The 12,963-nt window shown below is 57.7% G+C and overlaps 1 protein-coding gene across 5 annotated transcripts; it reads right to left on the bottom strand.

Annotated features, from left to right (window-relative positions):
• Nucleotides 1–11: 11 nt before the first annotated feature.
• Nucleotides 12–12,963, bottom strand: CYTH2 (cytohesin 2). 5 transcript variants are annotated; one of them, XR_003797078.1, is made up of 13 exons: nt 12,826–12,844; nt 11,866–12,013; nt 11,701–11,767; nt 10,544–10,662; nt 9,079–9,159; nt 8,492–8,604; nt 8,233–8,381; nt 7,576–7,688; nt 4,687–4,765; nt 4,502–4,573; nt 4,249–4,403; nt 2,133–4,159; nt 12–1,556 (listed from the first exon to the last, which is right to left on the bottom strand). XR_003797078.1 is itself a non-coding variant. In XM_029245745.1 (12 exons), exons 1-12 carry the CDS (start codon nt 12,842–12,844, stop codon nt 4,072–4,074), a joined length of 1,200 nt encoding a protein of 399 aa, XP_029101578.1. In that variant the 5' UTR covers nt 12,845–12,963; the 3' UTR covers nt 3,893–4,071. The 5 variants fall into 5 exon arrangements, 1 of the variants encoding a protein (XP_029101578.1); XR_003797080.1 differs by having other exon boundaries at nt 2,458–4,159; XR_003797079.1 differs by lacking the exon at nt 12–1,556 and having other exon boundaries at nt 1,581–2,692; nt 2,868–4,159.

Genomic DNA, 12,963 nt, shown 5'->3' with positions numbered 1-12,963 from the left:
GGAGGAACGTGGGGCATGTGTGTGTTTCGGGAGATGAAGAGGGGAGGCTGCAGGGACCGGGTGCTGTCCAGGAGATACGGCCATCCTCACAGCCCCATCTGACAGGAACATCGAGGCCCAGAAAGGCAGAAATGCCTGTGTGGCAGCGAGACCCGCGGCTTTTCCACTTCGCTGGATCTCAGTCTGGTGTCGGCATCACCAACCTCTGCTGCAGCCTCGACTTACAGTTCAGGAGGTGACGAGGAGCCGGCGAGGGTTCGGGAAGGTGGCAGGTTATGGTCAGAGCTGGGTTTCTGCAAGGTGGCCGGAAGCTGTCCCAGAGCCAGTGCTGGTGAGGAAAGTGCTCAGAAATGACCTGCCAGCACCCACACTGGATCATGGCCACATCCCACACACCTCAGAACGGCACTGCCTGTGCCTCGAGGCACAGACCCTCTGCCTCGAGGGTCAGAATCTATCTCCCTGCCCGTGGTAACTGTGCCTCAGTTTACCTGTTTCTCCATGTGACCACCCACCTCTCTGACATTCTCTTGCCTTCCCCCTAATCGAACCTCTCCATTCAAATTTCTCTCTATTTTTTGTCCCTTTATCTCCCTATTTCACCTGGTCCCAGTTCTGTCTTTGTTTTCCCATCCCGTGTCTTCAGCCTCTTCTCATCTATTTCTTCGTCTGAGTATCATCCCATCTCTACTTCTTTCTCCTTGTCTGCGTGTCCCCGTCACCTTCCCGTCTCTATTGTCTTTCTGCCACGGGTTTTTGTCTCGATTTCTTTTTCTCAATTTGTCCTGGTCTCTTGACTGATTCTGTCTCCATCTTTGTCTTTTTTTCTTCTGACTGGGTCTGTCATTGCATCTCTGATCTCCTGGCTTCAACCTGTCTTCCTCCCACCCCCACCCGCTGTCACCTTGGTACCAGATTCATTTGTGTATATGAAGGAAGCAGTTTGGATGAGGGAGGAGGGAAGGGGTCAGGAGTGGGGACCCAGCTGGGATGCTGTGTGGACTCCTGGCTTAGGAATTAAGATGATGAGAGCATTAGGGTCACATGTAAGTTGTGGGCGATGGAGAAAGAGCGAATGAGAGGATTAGGTTTTGCCTCTGTCCCCTACTGCCACTTCTGATAGATCTGGTGGTTCTTGAACTGATCTTGTAACATGTCTGCCCAGGGTGGGTGCTGCATGGAACCCAGCCAAGTTAGGCAGTGAGAGCCTAGGTTCCTGGGTCTGAGGGAGGAGGGGGCTGGGGGCCTGGACTCCTGGGTCTGAGGGTGAAGGGGTGTATTAGCTCACTAGGGCTGCTGTAACAAAGTTCCACAAATTGAGTGGCTTAAACCAGACTTTACTGTGTCAGTTCTGGAGGCTAGATGTCCAAGATCAAGGTGTCGGCAGAGTTGGTTCCTTCTAAGGGAGAATCTGTTCCAGGCCTGTCTCCTAGCTTCCAGTGGCTGTCTGGCAATCTTTGGTGTTCCTTGGCTTGCAGAAGCATCACCCCGATCTCTGCCTTCGTCATCACATGGCCTTCTCTCCTTGCATGTGTGTCTCTGTGTCCAAAATGTCCCTTTGTATAAGGACACCAGTCAAGTTGGATTAGGGCCCACACTAATGACCTCATCTTAACTAATTGTATCTGCAATGATCCTATTTTGGAATAAGGTCACATTTTGAGGTTTTGGGAGTTAGGACTTCAATATATGGATTTGTGGGGGACACGGTTCAGCCCGTAACAAGGGGGTTGGGAGTATGGGGTCCTGGGAGAGGAGGGAGCTGAAAGCCAGAATTCTCCATCCCTGGGGAGAAGACGGATTGGGGGCAAAACTGAAGGACAATTCTGAGGAGACTGGAGTCTGATTTTAATGTTCCACAGGCATCTCCAGCTTAATTTGGCTAAAACAGAACCACTGATTTCTCCCCCCCATAAATCCCCTCTTTAGCCATCTCAGTAAATGACATTGCCATTCACCAGCTGCTCAAGCTAGAATCCCAGAGTTGACCCAGCCCTCAGCATGTCTTGCTGGCTCCTCTTCCAAGAGGACTCATGCGGGTCCGGGTCTCTCCAAGTCTGTGGCCACACCCTCTTACACCAGAATGACAGCACAGCCTCCTAACTTACCTCCCCGCTACTGCCCCTGCTCACCTCCAAATTACTCTCCTGCAACAGCCAAAGGCCCCCTCCTGCAACGTCAACCCAAATACATCACTCTCCTGTGTCATGACCTGGGATGGCTTCCCATCAGCTAAGAGTACATTCAAAGTCCTAACGGCTGTCCAGGCCCCAAACGATTGGGCCCAGGCATTTCCTCCATTTCCCATCACCCCAGCCCCACTCCACCAACACCGTACAGGCGCACCAACATGCTGTCAGCTACTCCAACACGATGTGCCTTTTCCTGCCTTGGCACATGCTGTTGCCTTTGCCTGGAATGCTCTTCTGGGGCATCTCCACTGAGCCAGCTACTTACCCACAATAGGCACTCGGTACCTATGGGTTCCTTCCATGGAGGAGAGCAACACAGTGGGAGACAGTGATGGGACCCTCCATCGACCCAGGACCTCATTTCCCATGACTTTCTTGGGTCAATGACTCCATTTCCGTGGAATTTTTGAGGAGTTGGGAATTCCATTTCCTCACTTGGGAACTTCATTCCCCATCAGCCCCTGGGGTGGAAGCGGTCAGGCAGGGCCTTGTTTCCCAACCTGAGGAAGTGGGGAGCAGGGGATCAGCCGAAGGGAAGCACAACATGGGAGTCTTAAGAAACTACATTTCCCAGGAGACCTCCAGAATGGCTCTCCCGACAGTGGGGCGGCCAGCGCCGCATAGCTTGCTGGGAATTGTAGTCTGGCAGTCTCCCGGGAGGGCTGGGTGCACCACCTTGGAGTTGTTACAGCGATTAGGAGTTTTCACACCCGCTGATGTCTGTGGCCAAGGGTGGGGCCGGGTCAACGCCCGAGACCCGGGATCTTCCACACCCCACTGGCAGCACTCAACAATTAGCAGTTAGATCCCTTGGGGACACGGAGGATGACTGCAGTTCAGGCACGCCCTGGGACGACGGGCTTCCCTTCCAGCAGGGGCTTGGTCCTGGGCATGTCTGGAGTTGCGGTTTCTCGTACTAAATCCTCCTCAGCTGCGGATCTGGACGTAGGAGAGAGACGGGGTCTCCCGACACCCTTCTCGGGATCCACGTGCTTTTGTTCCTTGGGGACACCACGCACACCCCAAGCTGGAAGGCAAAGGGGGACAAGCCTGGACCTGGGGCTTAAGGGTACCCCACCCCCCAAGGTTTCACCCTCAAAGAATGCGGTCCTTACACTTCTGTAAGCTGTCAGATTCCCGGGAAAGGAGATGTTATAAAAAATGCCGGTTCTCAGCACTACCCCTGCGTGGTGTAAAATGTCTTCCAAAGGATGATCCTCTAGTGGCTGAGAAACCCGGTTCAATTGGCCCAGAGTCCCACCCTCTTGGCCCCAAAGCCCCGCCCCACCTACACTGGTCCCAACCTATTCCCGACACCACTGACCTCTAGCCCAGCCGATCAGATATTATCTGTTGCCCCTCAAAGACCACAAGCCCATGAGAGCAAAGGTGGGATGAGTGTCTGCCCGGCGCCTGGCTGTCAAGTAATGTCTAGAATGAATGGCAGACCTCGTCCCGGAAGCTCTGCATACCTGCATTCTCAGCACCCTTCGGTTCTAATGCAACGCTCACTCCAGCCCAGTTAAACTTCTTCCTTTACTCCACCCCCGCAGGCTATGGGTGAAACCAGAACTGAGCCATCCAGGAGATGCCCGGCTCGTTCAGCTGCACGGACAGCACCCTTTCTTCATGCGTTACCAGGCCAGCTCCACCAAGCACCTCAGCTCCACCAACCCCAAGAGATGAGGGGTCCGCAGACCGCGAATGGTTAAATAATTCATAAGATTACCAACAGCGTATTAATTACAAATAATGAGGGAGGAGCTAGAGGAGATGAGTTTTCCAAACGGGGAACCGGGATCCGCAGCCCCAGGGCCCGGGGGTCCGGCCACCCGGGCAGGGCAGCTCCGTAATAAATAATAGAGTTGGGGGCAGGGGGTCAGGGCTGCTCCTGCTTCTTCTTGACAGAAATCCGCTTCTTCCTCGCAGCCAACATCTCATAGAACGGGTCCACGCTCACGGCGGCCCTGCAGAAGGGGCGGGATCCCAGGGTGAGGGCCGAGGGGCCTGGGCCCCCGGCCACCCCCTCCCCAAGGACTCCGGGGCGCAGGCTCACTGGATGGACTTGATCCACTCGTCCTTCTCCTCCTGCGTGGGGGCCGAGATCCGGTACACCATGTGGTTCCCCTCAACCACACGGCCATCTGCCTCTGTCTTGCAGGCTTTGATGAGCTGCCCCTTGTTGTTGCGGATGTAGAGCTCGAAGCAGTTCTGGGTAGACACGAGACGATGGGCAGCTGGGAAGAGCCAGCCCTGGGGCCAAGGGAGACCCCCCGACACGGCAGGACGGGGTACAGGGAGGGTCTTACTGGTTTCCGGGGGTCGTCCACCTCGCGGATGCTCAGATTCTCCAGGGGTATGATTCCTCGGGGCTCCTTGTCCTGAGAGAACGAGTTTGACCGGATTCAGACTTCCAGTCTCCCCCGCCACCCCCCAGCCCCTGCCTCCCGCAGACTCAGGAGTCCGGCCCCCTGTCCCTCGGCCCCGCCCTCACCGTCGTGTACTCAAAATAGTAGAGGCAGTTGTCCGTGAGGATAAACCAGCGCCGCTTCCACGTCTTCACCCGGCCCCCTGGAAGGGAAGGGGGGTAGGGGGCCTGGGCTCAACAGGGGGACGGGGCCTCTGGGAGGGCGGGGACGGGGGGCGGGTGGGGGGCGAGAGACAGAGCGAGCACAGGGAAGGTGGGGCTGTCAGGGCCTCGGACAGAGCGATGCGTGGGAAGACGGACGAGCAGGACAAGGCGTGGTGTCTGGGCCCCGGGAACCGGTCCACCCCCAGCCTGCGGCTCTACACTCTCTAAGCCTGTCTGTCGACTCGGGTCAGGGCCCTCAGCCCCCCCAGCTAGGGGCCCGAGGCCAGGGCAGCCCCCTCCCCTTGTGTCATGTCGGGGAGCAAGGACGGGCCGGCCTTGTACCTACCTCCTGGGGCAGACAGCGAGAAAGCAGGCAGGACCAGGCGAGAAGGGAAGGCGGAAGAATGGGGTGCCCCCGAGAGCCGCAGGGTTGGGGAGGGAAGGGATGCGCAGGGGGTGGCACAGAGATTGACAGAAACAGCAGAAACACGCAGAGAAGGAGGGAGGGAGGGAGAGAGAGGGAAGAAAACCAGTTACGTCCACATGAGGGAGGGATGGCCTGACCCTCTCCCGCCCCGGGAGGCTGAGGATGCTGAACCGCACTGAGGCGACCAAGAGCGCCTCCCTGCGCCAGTGCCCAGCTCCGGCCCAACCCCTAGGGTGTATCCCAGGCCAGGAGGGCCTTCCACTGCCACGGTGAAGATGTCTCTGCGGGAAGTCATCCCCACAAGGCAGAAGGCAAAACCCCCAGTCGGTGGGCCAAGGTGGGCTTGGGGACTCATGTCAGCACCAGTACAAACTGGCTGTGTGACCTTAGGACAACCACTTGCCCTCTGTGGACTCCAGTCTAGAGACCCACTCCAGCCCACACCCTCCTGCTTCAAAGTGACCTGCTTCTGGGCTCCCTGTGATCCCGCAAGGATTAAACTGCAGTAATAATGACTTTTATTAACCATCTTTGTGAATATAACCACCACCGCAGATTCCCTTTCCTGTATTTCAGTGTTTAAGAGGTGCCTTCTTCTAAAGACCTTGTGACGTGCTCTGGTCAGAGATCTGGGTCCAAGGCCACCTCTGCCCAGTGGCTGCTGGACAGTGACCGAGCCTCAATCTCCTCATCCAAGAAATGGGAAGGATTCCTACTGCTGGGCGCGGTTTGGAAGAGAACCAGTTCCTCAGGAAGCTGCCCCTCCTGCTTTTCCTTCCCACCCACTCACTGCCAGGGGCACCATTTGGCCTTCCTTGAAGAATCTAAATTCCTCCCAGACTCCGCAGACCCGTCGGCCTTCCTTCGGAGCTGATTCAGGAATCCATCCACCCCAGCAAGTTGTCTGGAAGGAGTGATTCGCATTTTTTATGCACCAGGGACCTGCTACTGTGGCTGGAGAAGCGATTCCTCCATTTAGGAGCAGAATTCCATGCGGCGGGGGAGGCAGTGTGGATGATGAGATGTGAACCGAGCAAAGTCCTGCCCTGACCCTGTGCCAGGCTGGAAGCTTCCTCTGGGCCCTCCCACTGTCTGGGCTGCCTTCAGTCGACGCCGGACTATAATTCCTCACCAGATTCTCTGTCTCCCTGGGGCAGTCACTCACTGCTCCTCCATTAAAAAGCCACCGCTGGGACTTCCCTGGTGGTGCAGTGGATAAGACTCCCACCGCTGGGACTTCCCTGGTGGTGCAGTGGATAAGACTCCGCGCTCCCAATGCAGGGGGCCCGGGTTCCATCCCTGGTCAGGGAACTAGATCCCACATGCATGCCGCAACTAAGGAGCTCGCCTGGCGCAGCCAAATTTTAAAAAAAAAAAGCCACCGCTGACCCTCCCAGGGCACCTACCACAACCAGACCCAGCTCCGAGCCAATGGCTCTCAACCTGGGCCATGCACTGAAACCACCTGGAGAGCTTTCAACATGACTGACGGCCTATCCTGCCCCCAGCGACCCGACTTCGTAAGTCTGTGGACTGGCCATTGCGGTTTTCGGGTGAATCTCTGGGCAGCCAGGGTTGAGAACCACTCCAGTCCTCAGCCAGCTGTACCTGTCAGACCTCTGCTAACTAACCCTGAATTTGCCGGTGCCACGTGTTCCAAGGGTCACTGGCCCCTGCCCCATCCATCCCATCGTGGCCAGGGGCTCCCGATTCACCTCAGCCAGCCTGGGTGCGCCCCCGCCTCCCCACCAGGGACCAATCCAACCAGCTAAGAAGTCCACCGGGGTATTCTGAGACCCTTTTCCTCATGTCTGCAGGCTCTTTTCTGACCAAGGGAGACGTTCTGGGGAGGTACGACGCCCCTAGAGCAGCCACCACGCTACTGGGCTGATGAGGCGGTACATACCATGGGGATAAAGGCAAGAGTGTCATAGCCGGTCTGCCTCGGACCCCCAAGAGTTCCCTCCAAGTGAGGTAACAGGCTCCCAGGCATCCCAATCCCTTGGGCTATTTTCTGTTCACTACAGCTGAGAGCATCCTGAGTGAACACTCTCCCCCCACATGGGGACCGGGCGATCTGGTTCTCGGCTGTGTCCTCAGTGCCTAAACCAGGCCCTGGCACAAAGAAGGGGTTCCGTAAACATGTATGGGTGAACACAAGGGGTTAGGGAGCGCTGAATACAAGCCCGGCCCTGGGCTTGGGCCTGGCACACAGGGCTGAACTCATTTTTGGCCCATTTTTCAGATGTGGAAACTGAGGTTCAGAGAGGTGGAATTGCTGGCCTAAGGTCACATAGAGGGTATGTGAGAAAGCTGAGTCCAGAGCCTGGGGCCCACTAACCTCCCCCCTGCAGAGGCAGCCAGCAGAGTCAGCAAGGGACGTACCCAGCTTAAGGAGCCAGCCCTCCCGGTCCGGGTTGAAGAAGGTGTGGGTCAGATCATTCCCATCATCCTCAGGAATCTTGAAGGGCTCATTTCGGATGCTGTCGTAGAGGTTCTGAGGGGCGAAGGCATGGTCAGCAATTCCAGGCTCCTGGGACCCTCCCAGGGCTACCTGGCAGTGGGGAGGGGGCTCCAGCAACCAGGGAGCCAATGAGACCATGGGTGGGACGGCACATGGGATGGTGCAGGGAGGAAGGAGGCCGGGAGAAAAGGGAAGCAGAAGGCAGAAGAGTGGAGGGAGCCCCAGAGAGGAGAAAGAGGAGGAAAGATTTAAAAAAAATGTGGAAACACAGACATAGGAAGAGCTGCTAGGTTCTGAGAGAGACCGACAGGCAGGTGGAGAATGGGACACACCAAGACCCTGAAAGAGTCACAGAGCCAGAGAGAGACAGAAAAGAGAAAGAGAGAGACAAGACAGGCAGCCAGAGAGAGAGAAAGAGGAAAGAAATGGACATGCTGGCGTGACCACGCTGTCCACGCGTGAGGCGATGATCCCGGGTGGGGAGCTCAGGCACTGGGAGACCCGCAGGGAGGAGGGTCTGCGGCAGGAAGAGGGACAGGGCTGAGGGCGCTGGGGAAGGGGGAGGGGGGGGCCTGACCCTGAGCAGCTCCTCAGGCAGGTCCCCGCCCTCATTGATGCCCCGGTTCATGGCCACGAAGCGCTCCAGGCCCGGCTTGTCCCGGACGTTGGGGTTGTGAAGGCTGGTGTTCAGCATGATCACGGCGAAGGACAGCACGTAGCACGTGTCTGCATTGGACAGTCAGGGGGTGATGACTGGGGCATATGGGCCCCCAGGACCCGAGAGGTCAAGCCCCCAGCTCCCTCCTTCCCCAGGACCCAGGAGCCTGCGCCCCCACCTGTGGACTGGAAAACCCCCGGGTTGCACAGGCAGTAGCGCTGGGCAAAGGCTTCCATCATCCGATCAATCTTCTGGGCTTCTCCAGGGAGGCGGAAGCTCCAGAGGAACTGCCTGCGTCAGAGAGGGGCCGGGTGTCGGTGCCAGGACTGGAAGGACCGCCTCCCCACTCTCAGTCCCCGTGATAGGAACTGGCCAATGAGAGCTCCACGCTTGTGGCCAATCTGGCCACTGAGCGTCGGCCATGAGACTTTTGGTGGATTTATATGGAAACACCCTCCTTTCTACTAAGGTTGCTGAACAGGTCTGATGGTTGCTAGGGCCTTCTGCTATCATGTGGGAGGAGCGTCTGTGGCGAGCAATGCCCAGATCATGTGGAGCACAATCAAAAGAAAGAGAAAGTTGTCCTTCTGACACCATTTGAGCACCTGGATACAGGTATGCCGGGAGGAAGCCCCACCGTGGACTTTGTTGTCATGTGAAGGCAACCCATTCCCTAATTTTTGTTGCTGTTTTGAGTAGGGATCATCACTTGGAAAGAAAGCCCTGACAGGTACCTTCCTGCCCTTCCAGCCTCGTCCCTCTCACCTGAGGGCCTGCACCAGATTGAGGTCGGTGAACTCATGCAGATCCACGAAGGCGTGGAGCACTGCCAGGTTCAGCTCTTCCCTGGGAGGACAGGGACAAAGTCACGCGCAGGAAGGGGCGTGGGGAGGTGGGCGTGGGAGTGGACAGGAGGCGAAGGAGTGGGGAGGCTGCGCCCCCTCTTCTGCACAGAGGCTACCCCTGTAGCCGGTGAAAGTTTTGGCCAAGCCCCCATCACAGGCCTGGCACCAGGGCAGGGATACTCAGAAGGCTCTTGGGAGGACTGTCTGCCTTGAGAACACTGGTGTGGCTGGACCTCTATTCAGTGGGGAGAAATGCAGCAAACACGTGCTCTGCTGGCCATCACCTCTCTCCGATGAGACCCAGGTTCCACAGATGCCCTGTGGAGATGGCCCCCCATCCCCCATAGGTCCATGGACAATCCCAGTGCACCACAGATGTCCACAAAACGATCCCCACAATGCCAGATATCCGGACCATCTCCGTGCAGTCCAGATGTCCACAGACAATCGCCAGAAATCTAGAGGTGACCCCCAGACTCCCCACACAGTCCCTATGCACCCCAGATGCCCACAGACGGTCTCTGTACTGCAGACATCCAGAAAGTTCCACACACCCTAGATGTCCACACAATCCCTAAGCAACCCAAACGTCCAGATGGTCCTGTGCACCTCAGCCGTTCAGACAGTCTCTACACACCCCAGACGCTCACAGATGGTCCTGTGCACCTCAGCCATTCAGACAGTCTCTACACACCCCAGACGCTCACAGATGGTCCTGTGCACCTCAGACGTTCAGACAGTCTCTACACACCCCAGACGCTCACAGATAGGAGGTCCCCATGCACCCTGGATGTCTAGACGGTCCCCGCACATTCCCAACATCCACAGATGATCTCCATGTACCCCAGCTGTCCATAAATCCCTAGGTACCCCCGGATATCCACACTTGGTCCCCATACACTCCCAACATCCAATCTCAGGCACCCTACCCTTCTAGGTGGTCCCGACACACCCTGGACATCCACAGATGGCCCTCATGCTCTCAGATGTCCATGGGCCCCCTGTGCTCCCTAGATATCCACTGATGACCCCCCCACTTCCTAGCGGTCCACATCATTCCCATGCACACCAGTTGTCTACACACCATTCTCACGCTCCCACGCCACCCACAGATGTTCTCCACTGTCCCCAGACCTAAATGGAAGGTCCCCACATTGCCCAGATGTCCACAAAGGTCCCACACCCCCCAGATGCTCACAGATGGTCCCCAGTTCCCCAGAAGGTCCCAGGTTCCCCCAGACTCCTGTCAGCCCATTTTGTCAAAATCCAGTCGTAAGGCTGATCTATCAGGGCCTCTTCTCGGGAGGAGTTGGGTGCATGGGGCCGAGGTGAGAAGCCAAGCAGGAGGTGGTGGGGGGGCGGGGGGGGAAGGGGGCAGGTCTCACCTCTCCCCCAGGTAGTCCCCGATGGCCGTCTTGTTCAGGCCTTCGCCCTTGTACAGGAAGCGGGCGATCTCCTCGGGTGTGTTCTGCAGAAGTTCATTCTCCACCAGGAACTGGATCCCCTGGGGGATGGGAGCTGGGTCTCAGGACTGGGTACTCAAAAAGCCACGCCCCTCCCCCCACATCCTCAGAAACCAGAGCCTCCAAAGCCACCCCCACCCTCAACAGAGTAGGGCCGAGTTTTACTTTCAGGCTTTTCCCAAGTCCTTAAATACCATCCGTCCCACGTCTTAGCCTTTGCATCTACTGTTCCCTCTGCCTTTGCCTGGTTAATTCCAGCCCCCCCGGAAGCAGGGTCTGGCAACGAACAGCAGCTCCATGAATGTTTGCTGAATGACTGAACAAACTACCATTGCTTTGGACAAGAAAAATAAAGTTGGAAACTGTTAGTAGACAGCAGTCCATCAAGGGCTGTGAGGGCCAAGCCTCAGGCTGGACTAAGGCTTTCTCAGGCTCTCCTGATGCCACGAGGACCACCACTGTGGCTATCTCACTCTGGATCATGGTATCCATATCTAGGGGCTCCCTGAGGGCAAGGCAGGGTCAAACTCTTCTCTGGGTCCTCAGCATTGCCTAGCAGAGGGGCAGGCCCGAGGGAGGCCTCAGGAAATGGGTGTAAAATGAATGACTGAATGAACGAACAAACATCTTTCCTCCACCTGGTGAACACTAACTCATCCTTCAAACCTGACCCGAATATACCCTCCTCAGGGAAGCCCTCCTTGATGCCACCAGGCTTGCTGCCCTGAGTGTCCACAGCCCTGGTACCTCTCTCTCTCTCTGTCATGGCACTCGTCAACCCTCTTCTGTACACATCTCTGTCCATATTCCCTACCAGACTCAATCGAGCTCCACCTGGGGACTCCAGGTGACAACAGAAGTGGGCCCTAGAATGTGAGCAAAAAGGGGAAGAAGACCCCCCTCCCCGGGCGGAAGTTCCAGCCCAGGAACAAATGCAGCCAATATCTGAATCCTGGGATCAGGACCAAGTCCGTGCACCTAAGGTAGACCTTTAACCACCATACTTCTGAACAGAGAGATGCCAGAATCCCCCGTCTGGATGTCTGCCTGGCTGATCCCAGCCCTGTGGCCCCAAGCACCTTTTTGGGGTCCATATTGAACTTCTTCCTGCCCATTGCCATCTTCCGGTTCCGTTGCAAGGTCTTGCTGCAGGGACAGAGAACGGAGGGTGGAGGGTCAATGCCTGGGCATCCCTGGCCCTGGCCTGGCCTCGTGACCCCCAGGTTCCCTGCCCCAGCCCTCACCTGCCCTCATTGGCCTCCAGACCCTCCACCTCGCTCATGGCTTCGCTGAGCTCCTCGCGCAGGCGCTGGATCTCCACCAGCAGCTCCTGCTTCCGCCGCCGGATGTTCTCCAGCTCCATCCGCTCCTCCGGAGTCAGGTCCGGGGGTTCTGGAGGAAGGCATCAGGGGTGGGAGGTCAGTTCTGGGGACTGGGAGCGTGGACTTCTGAAATCTGGGGGAGGACAGGGCTCCTAGGTTCAAGGGCAGGAGGAGAATGAGAGTCCAGCCTCCTGTCTACTGGAAGACGGGGTACAGCCTGGACTCCTCAGTCCAGGGGACGAAGGGCTAGGAACCTAGACTCTTTAGTCCTGGGGGAGAAGGGGACTGGGAGCCTGAACTCTTAGGTCTGTGGGGAAAAAAGGGCTGGAAGCTTGAACTTCGGTCCATTACTTGAAAGGAGGCTGAGGCCTTGGTTTTCTGCCTCCATTCTTGGCGAGGTAGCTGTGGATCTGGGTGTCCGGACTCCTGGGTCCATGGAAAGTAACTATGGCAGGCGAAGCTGATGACAGCTTGCAAGAGTTGAGGAAGGGGGCGGGGCATCGAAGGGCCCCGTCCCCGCCTTAGCGGAATCTGTAGCCCCCAAGATCTCTCCTCACCCCAGCGTCCCCAAAAGCCCCCTCCCCTCTCCCAGTAGGCACTGGGCTCGCCCGGCCCCTCCAGAGGGAATGGTTCCTCCCCGGCCTCGCCTCCGCCGCTCCCACCCCCTCCCGCTGCCACCGGAAACAGGCTCGGCCCAAACAATGGCCTGGAACGCCCCACTCTCCTGCCCCGCCGGAAGCCCGTCCCGTGCCCCACAAAAGCGAAGCGACGACAGAGCCGAACAGCTTCGCAGGGCGCGCGCCGGGAAGAACGGTCGCGGCAGAATGCTGGGGCCGAAACGCTCCATCTGCTCCCAGACGGCCCCGCCCCTCCCCGACTTACCATAGACACCGTCCTCCATGGCGGCTAGGAAGGCCCGCGGGGAGTCCGGGGCGGTCCCGCCGGTCGGGCCTGGATCCGCGTTGGCCCGCGGGCTCGGGTGAGCCCGCTCAAACGCCCCGGGAGCCACCGCCGCCTCCT

This window comes from Monodon monoceros, unplaced genomic scaffold (genome assembly GCF_005190385.1).
Source record: "Monodon monoceros isolate NGI ecotype Baffin Bay Population unplaced genomic scaffold, NGI_Narwhal_1 Super_Scaffold_10, whole genome shotgun sequence".
Classification (NCBI taxonomy): domain Eukaryota; kingdom Metazoa; phylum Chordata; class Mammalia; order Artiodactyla; family Monodontidae; genus Monodon; species Monodon monoceros.
The sequence above is the reverse complement of the archived record's forward strand: the minus strand, read 5'-3'. Positions and strand labels throughout refer to the sequence as shown.

Coding starts and splice junctions, on each gene's coding strand:
- CYTH2 (XM_029245745.1), bottom strand. Junction 4,574..4,686: donor ACTATTTTGAGTACACGACG/GTGAGGGCGGGG, acceptor TCGTTCTCTCAG/GACAAGGAGCCCCGAGGAAT. Junction 4,404..4,501: donor TGGACGACCCCCGGAAACCA/GTAAGACCCTCC, acceptor GTGTCTACCCAG/AACTGCTTCGAGCTCTACAT.